Source organism: Nuphar pumila, chromosome 6 (assembly GCF_984573655.1).
Source record: "Nuphar pumila chromosome 6, dmNupPumi1.hap1.1, whole genome shotgun sequence".
Classification (NCBI taxonomy): Eukaryota; Viridiplantae; Streptophyta; class Magnoliopsida; order Nymphaeales; family Nymphaeaceae; genus Nuphar; species Nuphar pumila.
This window is the reverse complement of record NC_143254.1, coordinates 23,179,458-23,193,168: the sequence shown is the minus strand read 5'-3', so window position 1 is coordinate 23,193,168 and position 13,711 is coordinate 23,179,458. Positions and strand designations below refer to the sequence as shown.

Here is a 13,711-nt window from a genome sequence, read left to right as displayed (position 1 = left end):
ATTAATGCTCCATTAATCCCCTCCATGACCATAATACATGCATGTCATGCAACCACTTAATATTAACTCTAATATTAAATAGGAGTTGAATCCTCCATAGGCTACATAAATTTCACTTTAATTGGCTCACCATCTCGTGGTCTTGGGGTTGTTGCCAGACCCTTTTTTTTTTAAGGCAAGCTGAGGTTAGGGGGGAGCCCTACAAGATTCATTGATGAAAAGGGAATGTACAATTATCTCTCCTCTTTTGAAGGGTGCCAAACCATGGGATGGTCTTTCCATGACTTAATCATCCCCACGACTGTCCAAAAAATCAGAGTTAAAAATGGATTTTTGTATCACTGTAAAAACTATACAAAATCACCCTCAAGTCATGAGGAATGTTGTGCTCACTCCCCCTTCCTTCTAATGCGCGCCTGAGCTCAGACACTTGGCCGGATCTTCCACTTTCAATGGTGACATTAGAGTTCGGGTTAATGAGGAGCATAATATCAGACCATCCACTCCATTCCCCTCTTACCTGGCTTTCATCTTTGGAGAAGCAACCATCTTTCATAATGTGTCCAAGGTGATCCCTATGGGCACGTTTGATCCCGTCTCGGCTGGATTTCAGACTGAAATCCTGCTGGGAATAGGGGATTAATCAATGGATGCAGCGGACGTGCGGAACGCGTCGGCTGCGTCAAAAAATCTGTTATTTTCGTAACACTCCTGTTACGTTTAGAACGTGGACGTGGGGAACAGGGTATTACTAAAAACAAAAAAAGTAGGGGTCCACCGACTTTGTCATTTTCCTCTCTCCCTCCTACCGGCGACCTGCTACGGTTCTCTTTCTCTCTTCCCCCTTTTCTTTCTTTCCTTCTTTTTTGTTCCCGAAATACACCCGATTCGATTCCAGCGCCTTTGCTAGGGTTGCCTTTACGAGCACCCATCTCAGGGACGTTGAGGGTTCTATGATTCGTTGGGAGGACGATGGGTTGGCTCTGTACCCTCTGAGACGTTGTTGGTAGGGTACTAGATGGTTTTGGACCCTCCCCAAATCTTTTTTTGTTGCTGTTTTTGCAGAAATTTTAGATCCATCACCACTTGTAGTCTACTTATTGCAGAGAGCAAAAGCACCAACAAAGAATGACAAACTCAATCTGGGTTTTCTTCTTCACCACGTTCTCCATCTTCCTCTTATCCAGCAATTCGTGTCTAGGCTTGTATGAAGACCAATTTGGGATCATGGACTGGTGAGCAGTTTCTTCACAACTTCAATTTCTTTGCTTGCTTTTAGGTTTTTCTTCGAGCTCACCGATTTGCTCTGCAGGGATGGTTTCATATTTTGAAGTTGTTTTGTCAAATTTGTATTGCCCAGAAAGGTGTGATTATTAGAGATGAGGACAAGGGGAAAACGGAAAACCAAGTAGGTAGTGAGAAATAGCATGAATTGGGAAGTAAATAACATATTCGCGGAAGGCCAATATGTTAGTTTCGATCTTTACCTGTGAAGCGTCGTTCGCTTAAGAGAACTTGCTCTCTGATTGCATGCAGACCTTTCCTCAGTTGGATTATACTCTTCCCACTGCCATCAAAAACTTGTTGGTTCCTCATAGTCCATACTTTCCAAATAATTGTTTGAAAGGTGGCTTCTCAGCTCTATCTGACTTTTTTTTATCTTTAAACTCAATTGCAGACTAGGAGACCAAGTCATAAAATATGTTTCCTTAGCGTGTGTTTGATGGCTTTTACAAGATTGGATAGAACAAACAGAACACTCTCTCTGTTCTGTAACAATTGTACTCCGTCAACATTTGTTTCGACTGCACACGTAAGTTGTGTTTTGGCCTGAGTCAGAGAAAGAAAGATATACCTATCGTCGGATTTACACTGGAGGGAGGCTCCAATGTCAGGGGTCTCACAAAGAGAGAGAAATGGGAGGGAAGGGGTTTAGGGTAGAGAGGGGAATGAGAGCGTTGGGGGGCCGATTTTTTTTAGTGTTCTCCCCATCCTGTTCTCAGCATAACAGGGGGGAGGGTGAATCACCACTCCATGGAGGTGACGGACGTGCATCAGCCACATCCAATGTTTGATTTTTGTGGCACGATCAAACGCACCCATAGAGGTGAGCGGACACCTTCAGAGATAATTCACAATTGGGCACATGAAGAAAAGATGGACCTCACCCTCTACTTCTTTACCACACATCTCATATCTACTTGGGAATTGAAAACCCATTTTGTGTAATCTTTCTTGTGATAACAGTCTACCCTCTACCGCCCATCTGAGTGAACTGCTGCTCTTGGGAAGGCCTCCTTGACCCAAATCAAGTTGAACAGCAGGTTCTGCTGTGCCTTCTTCCGGATGGACTCTCAAACTGCCTTCGTTGAGAATTTGCTTGACTGGTTCCATACTAGCTTGTTTTGCTTTGGAAGGGTTCCATGATTGAGCTTGGACCAGTTGCCTAACCTCACCATGGACCCGCAGAACAGACTCCTTTAGATGACACTGAGGAAATCTTGACTGATCAATCATTTCTATGAACTGGATGTTCCTTAGACTGTGGTACATAACCGTTTGGGTATTCGGAGGCAACTTGTGAGCACCAGGGGTCGAACCTCTTCTTGTGAGACCCGATGGCCACACTGGATCTGGTACTTGATCTAACGAGTAGAAACCTTCATATAGTGTTCCTTTTCAATTAGATGATTTTTTTTTCATTGGCAAAAAGCCTAAAGCATTCACAAAGCGGAACGAGCTCAAAACCTTTAGAGCAAAGTAAAGCTGTGTGATGAGAGACTTTATCTTTAAGAAACATTTTCCTAGAGCTTGGTTAGTTGGTCTAAGCACCAACAAAGGCAGGAGCAGTGTTATAAAAAACGTGTCTCGCCTTAAGGAGCGACCCTCTGTGCCTCAAGGCGCCAGCCTGAGGCCCAAAAAAAAAGGAAGAAGAAGAAGAATATGAAGAAGTTCTCCGTAATCAGTTTCATTTCAGTTGGAATTTTTCGTTTCTTAGTTACTTTTATATGCTATATTTAATTATTTTCTTTACTTTTTATATGTTAATCTCATATATTTTAACTTTTATAGGTTAATCTCATATTTTTTAGTACTTATTTGAGATTTTCTATTGCTTATTGGTTGTTGCTTTATAGGACATTATAATTTTCAATTATATAATTAGTTTTCTGGTTATGTAATCAGTTTCTTAGTTACTTTTATATGTTAATCTCATATTTTTTAGTAATTATTTCAGATTTTCTATTTTTATTGGTTGTTACTTCATCAATAAAGCATTTTTTTATTTATTTGTATTTTTAGATTTTTTTTTTTATAAATTTTTAAAATTTTCAAAAAAAAATTGAAACTTACGCTTTACGCCTCGCCTCGGTTTTTGGTGGAGTGTCTCGCTACGCCTCAACACTTTTCACAACACTGGGCAAGAGGGATCTAATTTTGTTTGGATATGAAACAGGTCCTGCTGATGCTAAGGCTCAGCCAAAGGGCGTCTTTTGGCACACAAAAAATCTCATTTGTTTAAATCCTCAGAGGAGCCATCTCTTGCAAAACAACCAGAAGGTTAGGGCTGACTGCAATATTTTCCCTCTCCAGCATTTTGGAAAAACTAAGATACTACAGATACACCAACTCTCATGGCTCATTTTTAGGGATTTTGAATTAGGTGGAGATGTAGGAGGGGAGGGAGAAATAGGCTTAGATCTAGGGGAATGGAGGGTAAATCTAAGTGGAAAGAGGACTCATTTTTCTCACGTTTGCAATGATGTGTTAAAATGGGTGTTAGACAATGATTCTCACAGGGGGCCAAGCAATCGTGCCCCAAGTCCATTCAGTAAGATGCCACTTTTTAACTCTTTATCAATGTTTTCACAAACAACTGATGAAGCCCACAAGGGCTCCACTCATCTGGTAGGGGCACCAAGTTCACAGGATGTCATAAGTTCAAAATCCATGAAAGATGTCCATTACCTCAAGATTGAAGCTGGGTGTACTCCCTGGTGGACGGAAGTGAGACCTCAAGGGTTTTACTAACCGAGGGGTTGCCAATGTGCGGTCGGTGATGAAGAGCAGCTGGCCAAACACCAACTCTTCAACTGGGTTTCAATTCAACCTACTCACCAAAACCATATCCATATTAGGCAAAACCAAAATTCAGTTGAACCAGACATCTTCTATGACCACATGCATATTTGGATTTCTGACCTGAATAATGCTAAAAGTATCATCATCAAGCCTCATTCAACTACAAAATAAAAAAGCAGTAAAAGCCATTGGAACTGCATCCAAAGTTATAACCATACCATTTTTTTGGATATTTCTAAATTATTGTTCCACAATTTGCTCAAACCAGCACCCAGAATTTCCGGGAGCAGATCCAGCACTCAGCCCACACAAATACAGAGAAAAGAGGAGAAAATTGCAGCACATGATGCACATCCATTGTATAGCGTACACGATTTTCTGTGTTTTATGCGGAACGAGTACTTTCTTAAGTAATCGGCCCAAGCACCCGAACATGCCTCGTAATTTACACAAGTACAGATTAAGCACCAAGGGCTCGGAATCAAGTTGCACTTAATGCAGAACCAGCAGAGTGGATCTACCTCCCCACCATCCCTATCCATCTGCTTCCGTTTTGTAGCTTGAACCAACCAACCAGAAACTTTCTTCTGGATCTTGCAAAACTAAAGACACAGGACATCCTGCATCCAGTCAAAAGTATGTTCCCTAGTTGCTAACTCTACAAAAAGGAGCCTTGGTAGGTCTGCTTGACCAAATAAAGTGTTTGAAAACAAATATATCACTAAGATACTTTACTAGATTCAAGAGATATAAGTACCGTTCTCTTCACCAGCTTATAGAATTTGTTAAGACATACAGATATAAAGTGCTAATTGCGCTCAAGTTCTACAACGTCACTCATTTCATCGCCTAATGTTACTTTATAGGGACGTCACTCAAAGCAGCAATCCAGCAATATCTTTTAAAGAGACTTACAAACTGAAAGATGTCCCCCTGATGTACAAGTTTTGGAGCTTCCTGTTGTTACTCTCTAACACTCAGCCTGTGGCTGCCCATTCTCCGCTTTATCCATGCTTTCGTCCGTTCTCCACACGACATCTTTGAGGCTGGTCGAGAGGTTCTTGTAAAACTGGAAAATGGAAGCATGTACGCAGATCATGATCATAGTGTATAAGACACAATCGATTATATATATGAAAATATTGGATACACTTGTCGCTCCGAACCCCTTAATTGAAACTCGCAGGTCGTGTTGACCAAATCTGACCCATGGGTTTAGCACGGTAAAAAATAGTAGAAATCGACCTCTGGATCATATTTTTTCAACGTAAAAAATACTTCTCGAGGGAAGAAAATTTGGTACATTGATTTTTTCAACCCCTAAAAATCACGTCAGAAAAACATGATTAAAGGGTTACTTTCTACTAAATCAAAGTTGTACCTGCCAAAAAATTAACAATAACAACAATCCTACCAACATTGTTTTCCACTCGTGGGTTTGGAACCCACATGGGTAGCTAACATTTTCAATATATACATATAGAAGTGGGTAGCTGCCTACCACCTTAGGTGCATACACTAACCAACTTACTAGGGATGGCAGTGGACTGGGAGAAAGCGGGCCCCCGTCCCGTTTGGACCGGGGATGAAGGGTATGAAACGGGGATGAAGGCGGGGACGAAGGTTAAAATTCATCCCCGTTTGGGGATGGAGGCGGGGATGGACGTACCCTTTTCCCCGTCCTCGCCACAATCCCGCTTCATCCCCGTCCCTGCCACTTTTCCCCGTTTGAACCGGGGATGGAGGTTCTAATCTTGAGGCGGAGCGGGGGGTGGAGACCTTGTCCCCCGCCCCGCCCCGCCCCACCCCACCCCACTGCCATCCCTACAACTTACCAGGGTCGCCCATCAGGGTTGCCCGAAGTGCATTGTGCGCTGCATGCATGCAAAACTATGCTTTAGCTGCCGGCGCTAACTGCCGCTAAATGTCATTTTAACAACAGAAAAAGGCATGCAATGTCCATCGCACGTGTGAAGACTCATGTAGGCACCTAAGGGCATAGGCAGCTATGCCCTTCTCTCTCTCTCTCTCTCTCTCTCTCTCTCTCTATATATATATATATATATATATATATATATATATATATATATATATATATATATATATATATATATATAGGGAAACTGAAATATGTTTACCAACCAAATATGTTTGCTGGTATGAATTGAGATTTTCATAGGTTTTTTTGCAAATCTAACTCTGCATGCATTCGGCGTGGTCCATTTGCTAAGAATCGATTGTTGGATCATCGTAATTGGATCAAGAAATGTGATTTTTATGCTTAAATATTTATGAAAATTCTAAGTCAGTTGATTTTCAACCCTTAAAAGGTCCTTCTTATTCGTCGGAATTAGATGATCCAAGAGTCTATTTTTATAAAACCAAGCATCTAGATCACATTCGTACGGTGAAATTTTTGGAAAAAATAAAAAAAACCTATGAAAATCTTGGTTCATACCGGTAAGCATATTTTAGTTACCCTATATATATATAGTGTTTTAATTTTTTTTGTTTTTTTGATAAATCTAACATCATAGATGCGACCTAAGTGCTCAATTTGGTAGGAATTAACTTTTGGATTTCCAGTTGACATGTGTATAGGTTTTTCTGATGCTGCAAAGATGGGCTATAAATGCACCAATTTTTTTTTTACTTAAAAAAACATGTTTTTTCAATGAAAAGAAGAGATGATTGAAGGGTCTGCCCCCGCTAAGTCAACCATGTTGAACACATCTATGAGGTTAGATTATGTAAGTGAATTGCAGCATAAATCCCCACTAGATGGTGTGTACGACTGATTGAAGCGTGCGCACACACACCTCACTATATGGTTTAAACTTTAAATACCTTGTGAAATTCTAGCGTGTCTCCCTTAGACTTGCGGAGTTCCACAATGTACATAGAAGGGCCCACCTCAAAAATCTGCCAGATTCAGATGAGCAAATTAACAAAATTCAGTCAATATTGCAAACCAAGTAGCTGGGAAGAGCCGACTGTAGGCTGTAGCATTGGACTAGACAAAACAGGTCAATTCCTTAGGGAAACCAAACCAACACAAGTATCAAGTCATTTGACATAGTAGCACAAGTAAATAACAAGCTTGAACAACAAATCAAATAGACGGTCCAGTCTAGCAAGTTGTCCAAGTTTTTACTTTCAAATGTTATTCTAACAACCGTTTTTCTTCAGCTGACTAATCAATCCTAGTGTTCTTTCTCAGTTTCAATATGAAGTATATCTTGATATTCTCCCCCCTCAGTCCCTGTTAAAATTTAGCTTGCTTCCAGCTAATACAGGTTACTCACTAACGTTCAATTTTTTGACAAGCATATTAGCATAAAGCAGATGATTGATATGCATATGTCAAGACAATTTTTTTTATTGAGAAAAGACTCTTATCAACAATACAAAGGACGGAACTACCTCTGTAGCAATGGAAAGATGACCTTTCCTTCCAGTTTTTGAGCCTTGCAACTTCATCTGTATTATAAATACAAACAGTCAGAATTGGCAAAATATAAACGGTAGTGAGAAAAAATTGCATTAATATGGTAATATGTTGATTTTCAATTTTGTAAGTCTAAGTCACAAATCATCAGATCCACTTGGTGCCCTATAATGTAAAAGTGCTCCTGCTGTCATAGTTTCACATCAACTATGTGATGCAGCATTATAATTATCAACAGGATCCAATCAGCGGGACACCTGCCGTGTGGGGTCCATGCACACCTGCATGCCCACGCAAACATGGGATGCGGGGACGAGCGGGACACTGCATCCTGCATGTCCCAAAGGGACACATTTTGCTGTCCCACACTGTTCCGCCCTCCCCTCTAGAACATGGAGGACAGGACAGTGTGGACAGCTTTTGAAAAAAAAAATAAACGTGTGCACCATCTGTGTTTGCTACCACAATGAATGAATGATCTTTGCTACCACCTTGTAGTCGTTCTTCGTTACATCAAAGCCCATAGGAGTCACAGCTTCTTCAATTTTTGAAATTATCTCTGGAGCAGGGAATTTTGATGTAAATCTCGCCTGTCTCTTAACAACACCCTGGTTTAAGGAAAAAAAAAACATGAAAATTGTGAATTTTCTGCAACACATTTCTCAACCAGCCTATAGGAGTACCAAAGGTATTTTTACGAAGTTTTGAATAGGACAGCGAATAACTACTGATAATTAGAGCTCCTTGCGTGTCTAAGAATTTTGTACTTCCGGTAGTTAATGCATGAAAGAAATAGACTATAAATTTCTAAGTCGAATATTCACCAAAAACTTTGTGCTCAACGAACCCAATTCTGTGCCAAGCAAAATTTTCAAAGGTGGTCAATCCACAAAAAAAAGAAGAAGAATAAAAATAAATTCACACCCATTTGTGTTTCCAAATTTGAATGAAAACCAACTATAACTGTTTCTCCCAATGCTCTCTGCTATTTGGGAGCAGTGGTGTTGTCAAAACACTACATTGAGAATGCAGTTGCCAGTCCCAACACCATTCACAAGAGGATGTTTTTGGCAACGCCATCCTCCACCAGATTTTGGCAAAAGTATTTTTTTGGCAACACATGGAAATGGTATTTCCATCTCAACGTGGGACTCCCAAATAGAGCCTAAATTCTTTTGGTTTTATCACCACGTTTTTTGAACATGGGAAACGGAATAAAGCATTATCCATGTACTTAAATTTGCACAACTAACATGATTGATAATATTCATCTCATTGTCCAGGGAAACCGACACAAAACCCATTTTCCTAATCTGACCAAAAAACCAATGGCTCGGAAATAAAGCATCCCTGATCCTATATACCCAAGTGCTGATATTTTCAGAAAACAAGCAAATCCACCACATCCCCTTCATCAAATGAATAGGTGGAAGATATACGTAATAGCAGTAAGGGCAAGTTTAATAGCATACCATATGTTTTTCGAATAAGCTGCTGAGGTTTAAGCCCTGAGAAGTCGAAATAAGTTCAAATGCATTCATTAACACTGGTCTTTCTCCTCTCCTCTCGACAACAAGATTTCCAGGGTCCTGCAGTTTTAGAATAGCAAAGCATCCTTATAAGTCTTGGTGTTTCTTTTATACAATAAAACACCTTTCAAGAAACAGGAAACATTACCCCTGATTCATCAAAAACAGCATGTACATCATCAAGACTGACATCCACGTCTTCAAAGTTGGGTGGCTTGTAACCTTTCTTAAACCATTCATTCTGTATAACCTCTGCAATTGTAATGCGCTGTCCCACGTAAAATGTTGAAAGGAAAACAGAAGAATCATTGAGAAATAGTTTCTTCTACAGTCGGCCACATAACTCAAATTTGTATTCAACCAACAAAAAGATCAAAAGCAATGACAGCATCATGGCAAGGATCAATATAACAAGGCTGAAAAACAGAGCACAGAAACATGGTTAAGACATACGGTTTTTGGATTGGGATCCAGGATCCTTTTGATGAGTTTCTTCGCACTTGAGGAAAACCATGGAGGACAGGTAAAATCCGCTTTTAAAATCTGCAAAAATGTAACTGGAAGTTTAAAACTAAATTCTAGATGTGCTAGAATGCTGTAGGGCCTTGCTTAATGCAAAATCTGTTGAAAAACTTAGCTTGCCTTTTTGTACAGCTGCAGCAAATTAGAGTCATCAAAAGGTAGGTAACCTGCCATAAGAACATAAAGAATCACTCCGCATGACCACAGATCTGCCTTTGATCCGTCATATCCTTTGTCATTTATTACCTGACATATAATCCAAAATGAAAATTAGAAAGTGAAACATGAGAAGCGTTATTTTCCTCCCTTGTTGGCATGCAGATAGAATCCATATTCAGTTCATTGTACCTCAGGAGCAATATAATTAGGCGTTCCACAAGTAGTATGAAGCAATCCATCTTCCTGAATTAAGAATCTCCCAGATTGAGATGTCAGAACGAAAAGAAACAATCCATATTTGAACAGTTATTCGATTTAATATTTGCAAAAAAAAAAAAAGACAAAAGGCAAGAACAATCGAGGCAAGCAAGAACAAGCAATCAAGTGCATTGATTAATGTCATTTTATACTTATTGTGTTCATTGTTAATTGACAAATATTGCCATCTATAATGCATGAATTGTGATGATGACAAAATGGCTACATCGGATGATGTGAGAAACTGTTCAAATGTATTCTGCAAAATGTTTCACTTCCAGCGCTGACACTGGTACACATTCTCTGATTTTTTACTGTTGACCTAATTTGCAACTCATTTCACAAAAGGAGTCATGTTCTAACTATTTCTTTCCTTTTCTTTTTATACTTTCTTCTGAACAATACCAACTTCAAGGAACAAAGGAAAACAGAGTACTTGCAGATAATGCCTGACAAGGTAAAACGTGAATTTCTGCACATCATTGTTCTGTTTTCCCTGGGGAAAAATGCTACTATTTTTAATCTTACTATTTTAATATGTAATAACTTCAGAGGAAACTGAATCACTCACTCGAACTTGCTGAGGCAGAGCGCTTAACCCAAAATCTGAAACTTTAAGCACACCGTCCGAATCCAATAGCAGGTTTTCTGGCTGCAACAAGTAGGTCAATTAAGCGACAGAGAATCTACTAAATCCGTTTAGAAAATACAAAGAAACACAACCAAGAACAGAACAGACGGGAATTGCATTAAATTCAGTCTGACCTTCAAGTCCCGATGGCATACGCCTCTACTATGGCAGTAATCGACAGCATTGATGAGTTGTTGAAAATACTTCCTTGTCTCATCCTCCTTCATCCTCCCATGGTTTACCTGACACGAGAGAAAGAAAAGATTTTAATTGTCCAAACCAGCAATTCTGAAGGCCCAGCTCCATTTAACAGAGTTGGCCAAGATCACCCAAGCCAGCCATGATTTTTCTTTTAATTACGAAATGAAACTGTTAAAAATATCAATCATTAAATCTTACAATTTTATCAAACAGTTCCCCACCAGTAACAAATTGCAAAACGATGTAAATCTTTGTCTTGCTAGCCATCACCTACATCAAAGATGCAATGTTCTAGGCACCTCCAAGGATAAAAAAGACAACTTTCTAAGCACCTTCAAAGATAATAAAGGTCACATCTTACCTCATACATCCGTATCACATTTGGGTGTCTAATTAACTTCATGGTTGAGATTTCTCGCTTAATCTACAATCAGGAAGAAGAAACCTGTCAGTAAAAATCACCTGCTTCACTTTATATTATTAATTGAATAGTGTGCCGTCCCATTGACTGCAGGAACAATGAAAAGGGTGGTATCGAGGTTCTCGTGATATTTAGCAAGAAACAAACACTCCCCCCTATAAGCAACTTGTTGAGATTCTAAAGTTTACAATTTTCATCCAAAGGATAGGATATCACGTTGGTATTCTTCAATTTGTTGAAGATAGTTAAAGCTATACAGCCAGGTCTGGCATTCAAATCGCACAATTAACAGGTAAAGTGATGATCATCAATCAATATCGCATCTTTTAAAACAAAGATAAGAATTTAGAGACGGACGTGGCGCAAAAATAATGCGTTTATCTTCCAACCCAATAAGATTCAACAGTGATTTCTTGATTTGCTTGTGGGGAGGGTTAGCTGTAATTGGCCAACAAAAGGAAATCACAAAAAGGGGAGGGAAAAGGTGAAGGAGAAAGAAAAAGAGAGAAGGAGACCAATTAAGCGGACAAAGAAATAACCAAAATTGACCTTCGTTTATCATTAAATGACAAAAATGAAAAGCAACAAACAGAAGGCAATTCATATCGATCACCCTGCGTCAGTTCCATCACAAAAATGTTCGCAAAAATATATTAAAAAGTTCCGGTCCTAAAACAGACCGACGGAAGAAATGAGGAAAAATAAATCACCTTAAAATCAACAAAAGCTTTGCACATCTTACCGATCAACAGTACAAATCTAAGAAAAATCACAAAGAAATAGACGACCCGTGATTTTGAATTACTTGAAATATTGTAAGCAATAGAAAAGGTTTTCTTTTTAGTTTTTAACTCATAAGCAATAGAAAATCTTAAAATTTCAAATATAGCCAAGCAATATATAAGAAAAATGACTCGCATAAACGATATTTCTCGTGGACGTACACTCGAAACAACAACAATAAAAAAAAAATTGAGAAAAAACATTATCCTGACAATTTTATCAGTGATAAAAAACGCTTTTGACTCATTAAGCCCAGAGAAATCTTTGCAGATGACTTAAATATGCGATAATTGGCAGAGTGGCCTTGCTGCCACGATCCACTAAGACTCAGCCTCTTGTTACATCTATTAGTTTTAATATTTTCCTCTAAAAAAAGCCAAAAGAAAGAGCAGCAACACCAGTAGAAGAAGAAAAAGAAGAAGAAGAATTGATAATCAACACCAGAACCGCCTGTCGTTCAACGCACCTGGCTGATCATCTTGTGCCTGTGCACCTTGTGCTTATCGAATATCTTGATCGCGACGTTCTGCCCCGTCTCGATGTTCCTCGCGAACTTCACCTTCGCGAACGTCCCTTCCCCGAGTGTCCTCCCAAGCTCGTACTTCCCGACTCGCACCCTGTCTTGCGATCTCATCTTCTCCTCCTCCTCCTCCTAGGATCGACGCGCAATCCCCTCGATCTCTCTGCCACCCTCACAAAATCCCGTCACGATCTCTTCTTCTTGCAGGGCTGCCACACTTGAGACTTCTCCACATTCATGATGATGCCGAGCGAGAAAGAGAGCAGAAGAAGGATAAATTGCTAGATCGGGAGCTCTGGGTGAGAGAGCAGAGACGGAAATGGGGAAGAAATAGCTCCACCAACCATATCCGGTTCTCAGAAGGAAGCACAATCTTAGCAAGAGTTCTCCTCCGGGAATCGGAATTATCTCAATCCGAATCGCTTGTGGTATCCACGGGAGTCGGGTTTCTCCGCTTATTCGTTAATGGCGACCGCTGCGTGAGTGATGGGTTGGTTCCTAACCCATTTGGTGGTAAACCGACTGTTAAATAGGATAGGTTTTATTTTATTTTATTTTATTTATTTTTAAAGTTCTGACCGTACAGGTGTGATTGGTTGATTTTATAAGGATCAGCTCTTAAGCACTTGATTCCAACATATTGTTGGGATTTTATAAAGTTCCAAAAATCTTTGTAAATTTTTTAAGGCTCCAAAAGTCATTTTTTTCATCAAAACACATGATCCACGTGTAGATTCTTAATAAATTGACCATACACAAAAAGCATAAAAGAAGCTCAAAAACCCATTTAGCACATGGTTTTAGCACGGACACATTACTTTCTATATATATATTATATACATACTGTAGGGGTGATGTCTGATGACGGCCTGAGTCTAGGCTCGGCTACCATGTTACCTTGGGCTTTAAACGATATTGGATTCAACTGGGTCTGAATCACTTTTAGATCTTCGTTAGTCCAGGCCATCTTAGGGGTATGTTTGATGCACCATCCCCCCCTGCTCGAAATGGGACAGTGCGGTCGACAGATGCGGCAAACGCACGGAATGGCATCCACTGCATTTGTTTTTAGGTGTTATTTTGGTTACACCTCTTGTTTAAAAAAAAAAACAAAGATAGAAGGAATCAATTAAAAAAAGAAGTGAATGACCCCCTT

General features: G+C 39.7%; 1 protein-coding gene and 1 long non-coding RNA gene across 5 annotated transcripts; one reads left to right on the top strand and one right to left on the bottom strand.

Moving 5' to 3' along the window:
• Nucleotides 1–899: 899 nt before the first annotated feature.
• On the top strand, nt 900–5,219 carry LOC149834332 (uncharacterized). Of its 4 annotated transcripts, none has more exons than XR_016432763.1 (3): nt 900–1,006; nt 1,107–1,235; nt 4,950–5,219. It is a non-coding gene; the product is annotated as an uncharacterized LOC149834332 (long non-coding RNA). The 4 variants fall into 4 exon arrangements; XR_016432760.1 differs by having other exon boundaries at nt 1,093–1,235; XR_016432764.1 differs by having other exon boundaries at nt 900–1,011.
• LOC149834331 (CBL-interacting protein kinase 23-like) lies at nt 3,550–12,669 on the bottom strand. The gene is made up of 14 exons (XM_090011342.1): nt 12,502–12,669; nt 11,193–11,255; nt 11,030–11,101; nt 10,765–10,872; nt 10,571–10,651; nt 9,931–9,984; nt 9,703–9,828; nt 9,514–9,603; nt 9,209–9,328; nt 9,004–9,120; nt 8,023–8,139; nt 7,507–7,563; nt 6,931–7,005; nt 3,550–5,152 (listed from the first exon to the last, which is right to left on the bottom strand). The coding sequence occupies exons 1-14, from the start codon at nt 12,667–12,669 to the stop codon at nt 5,054–5,056; spliced, it is 1,347 nt and encodes a 448-aa protein (XP_089867468.1). The 3' UTR covers nt 3,550–5,053.
• Between the last annotated feature and the right edge of the window lie 1,042 nt (nt 12,670–13,711).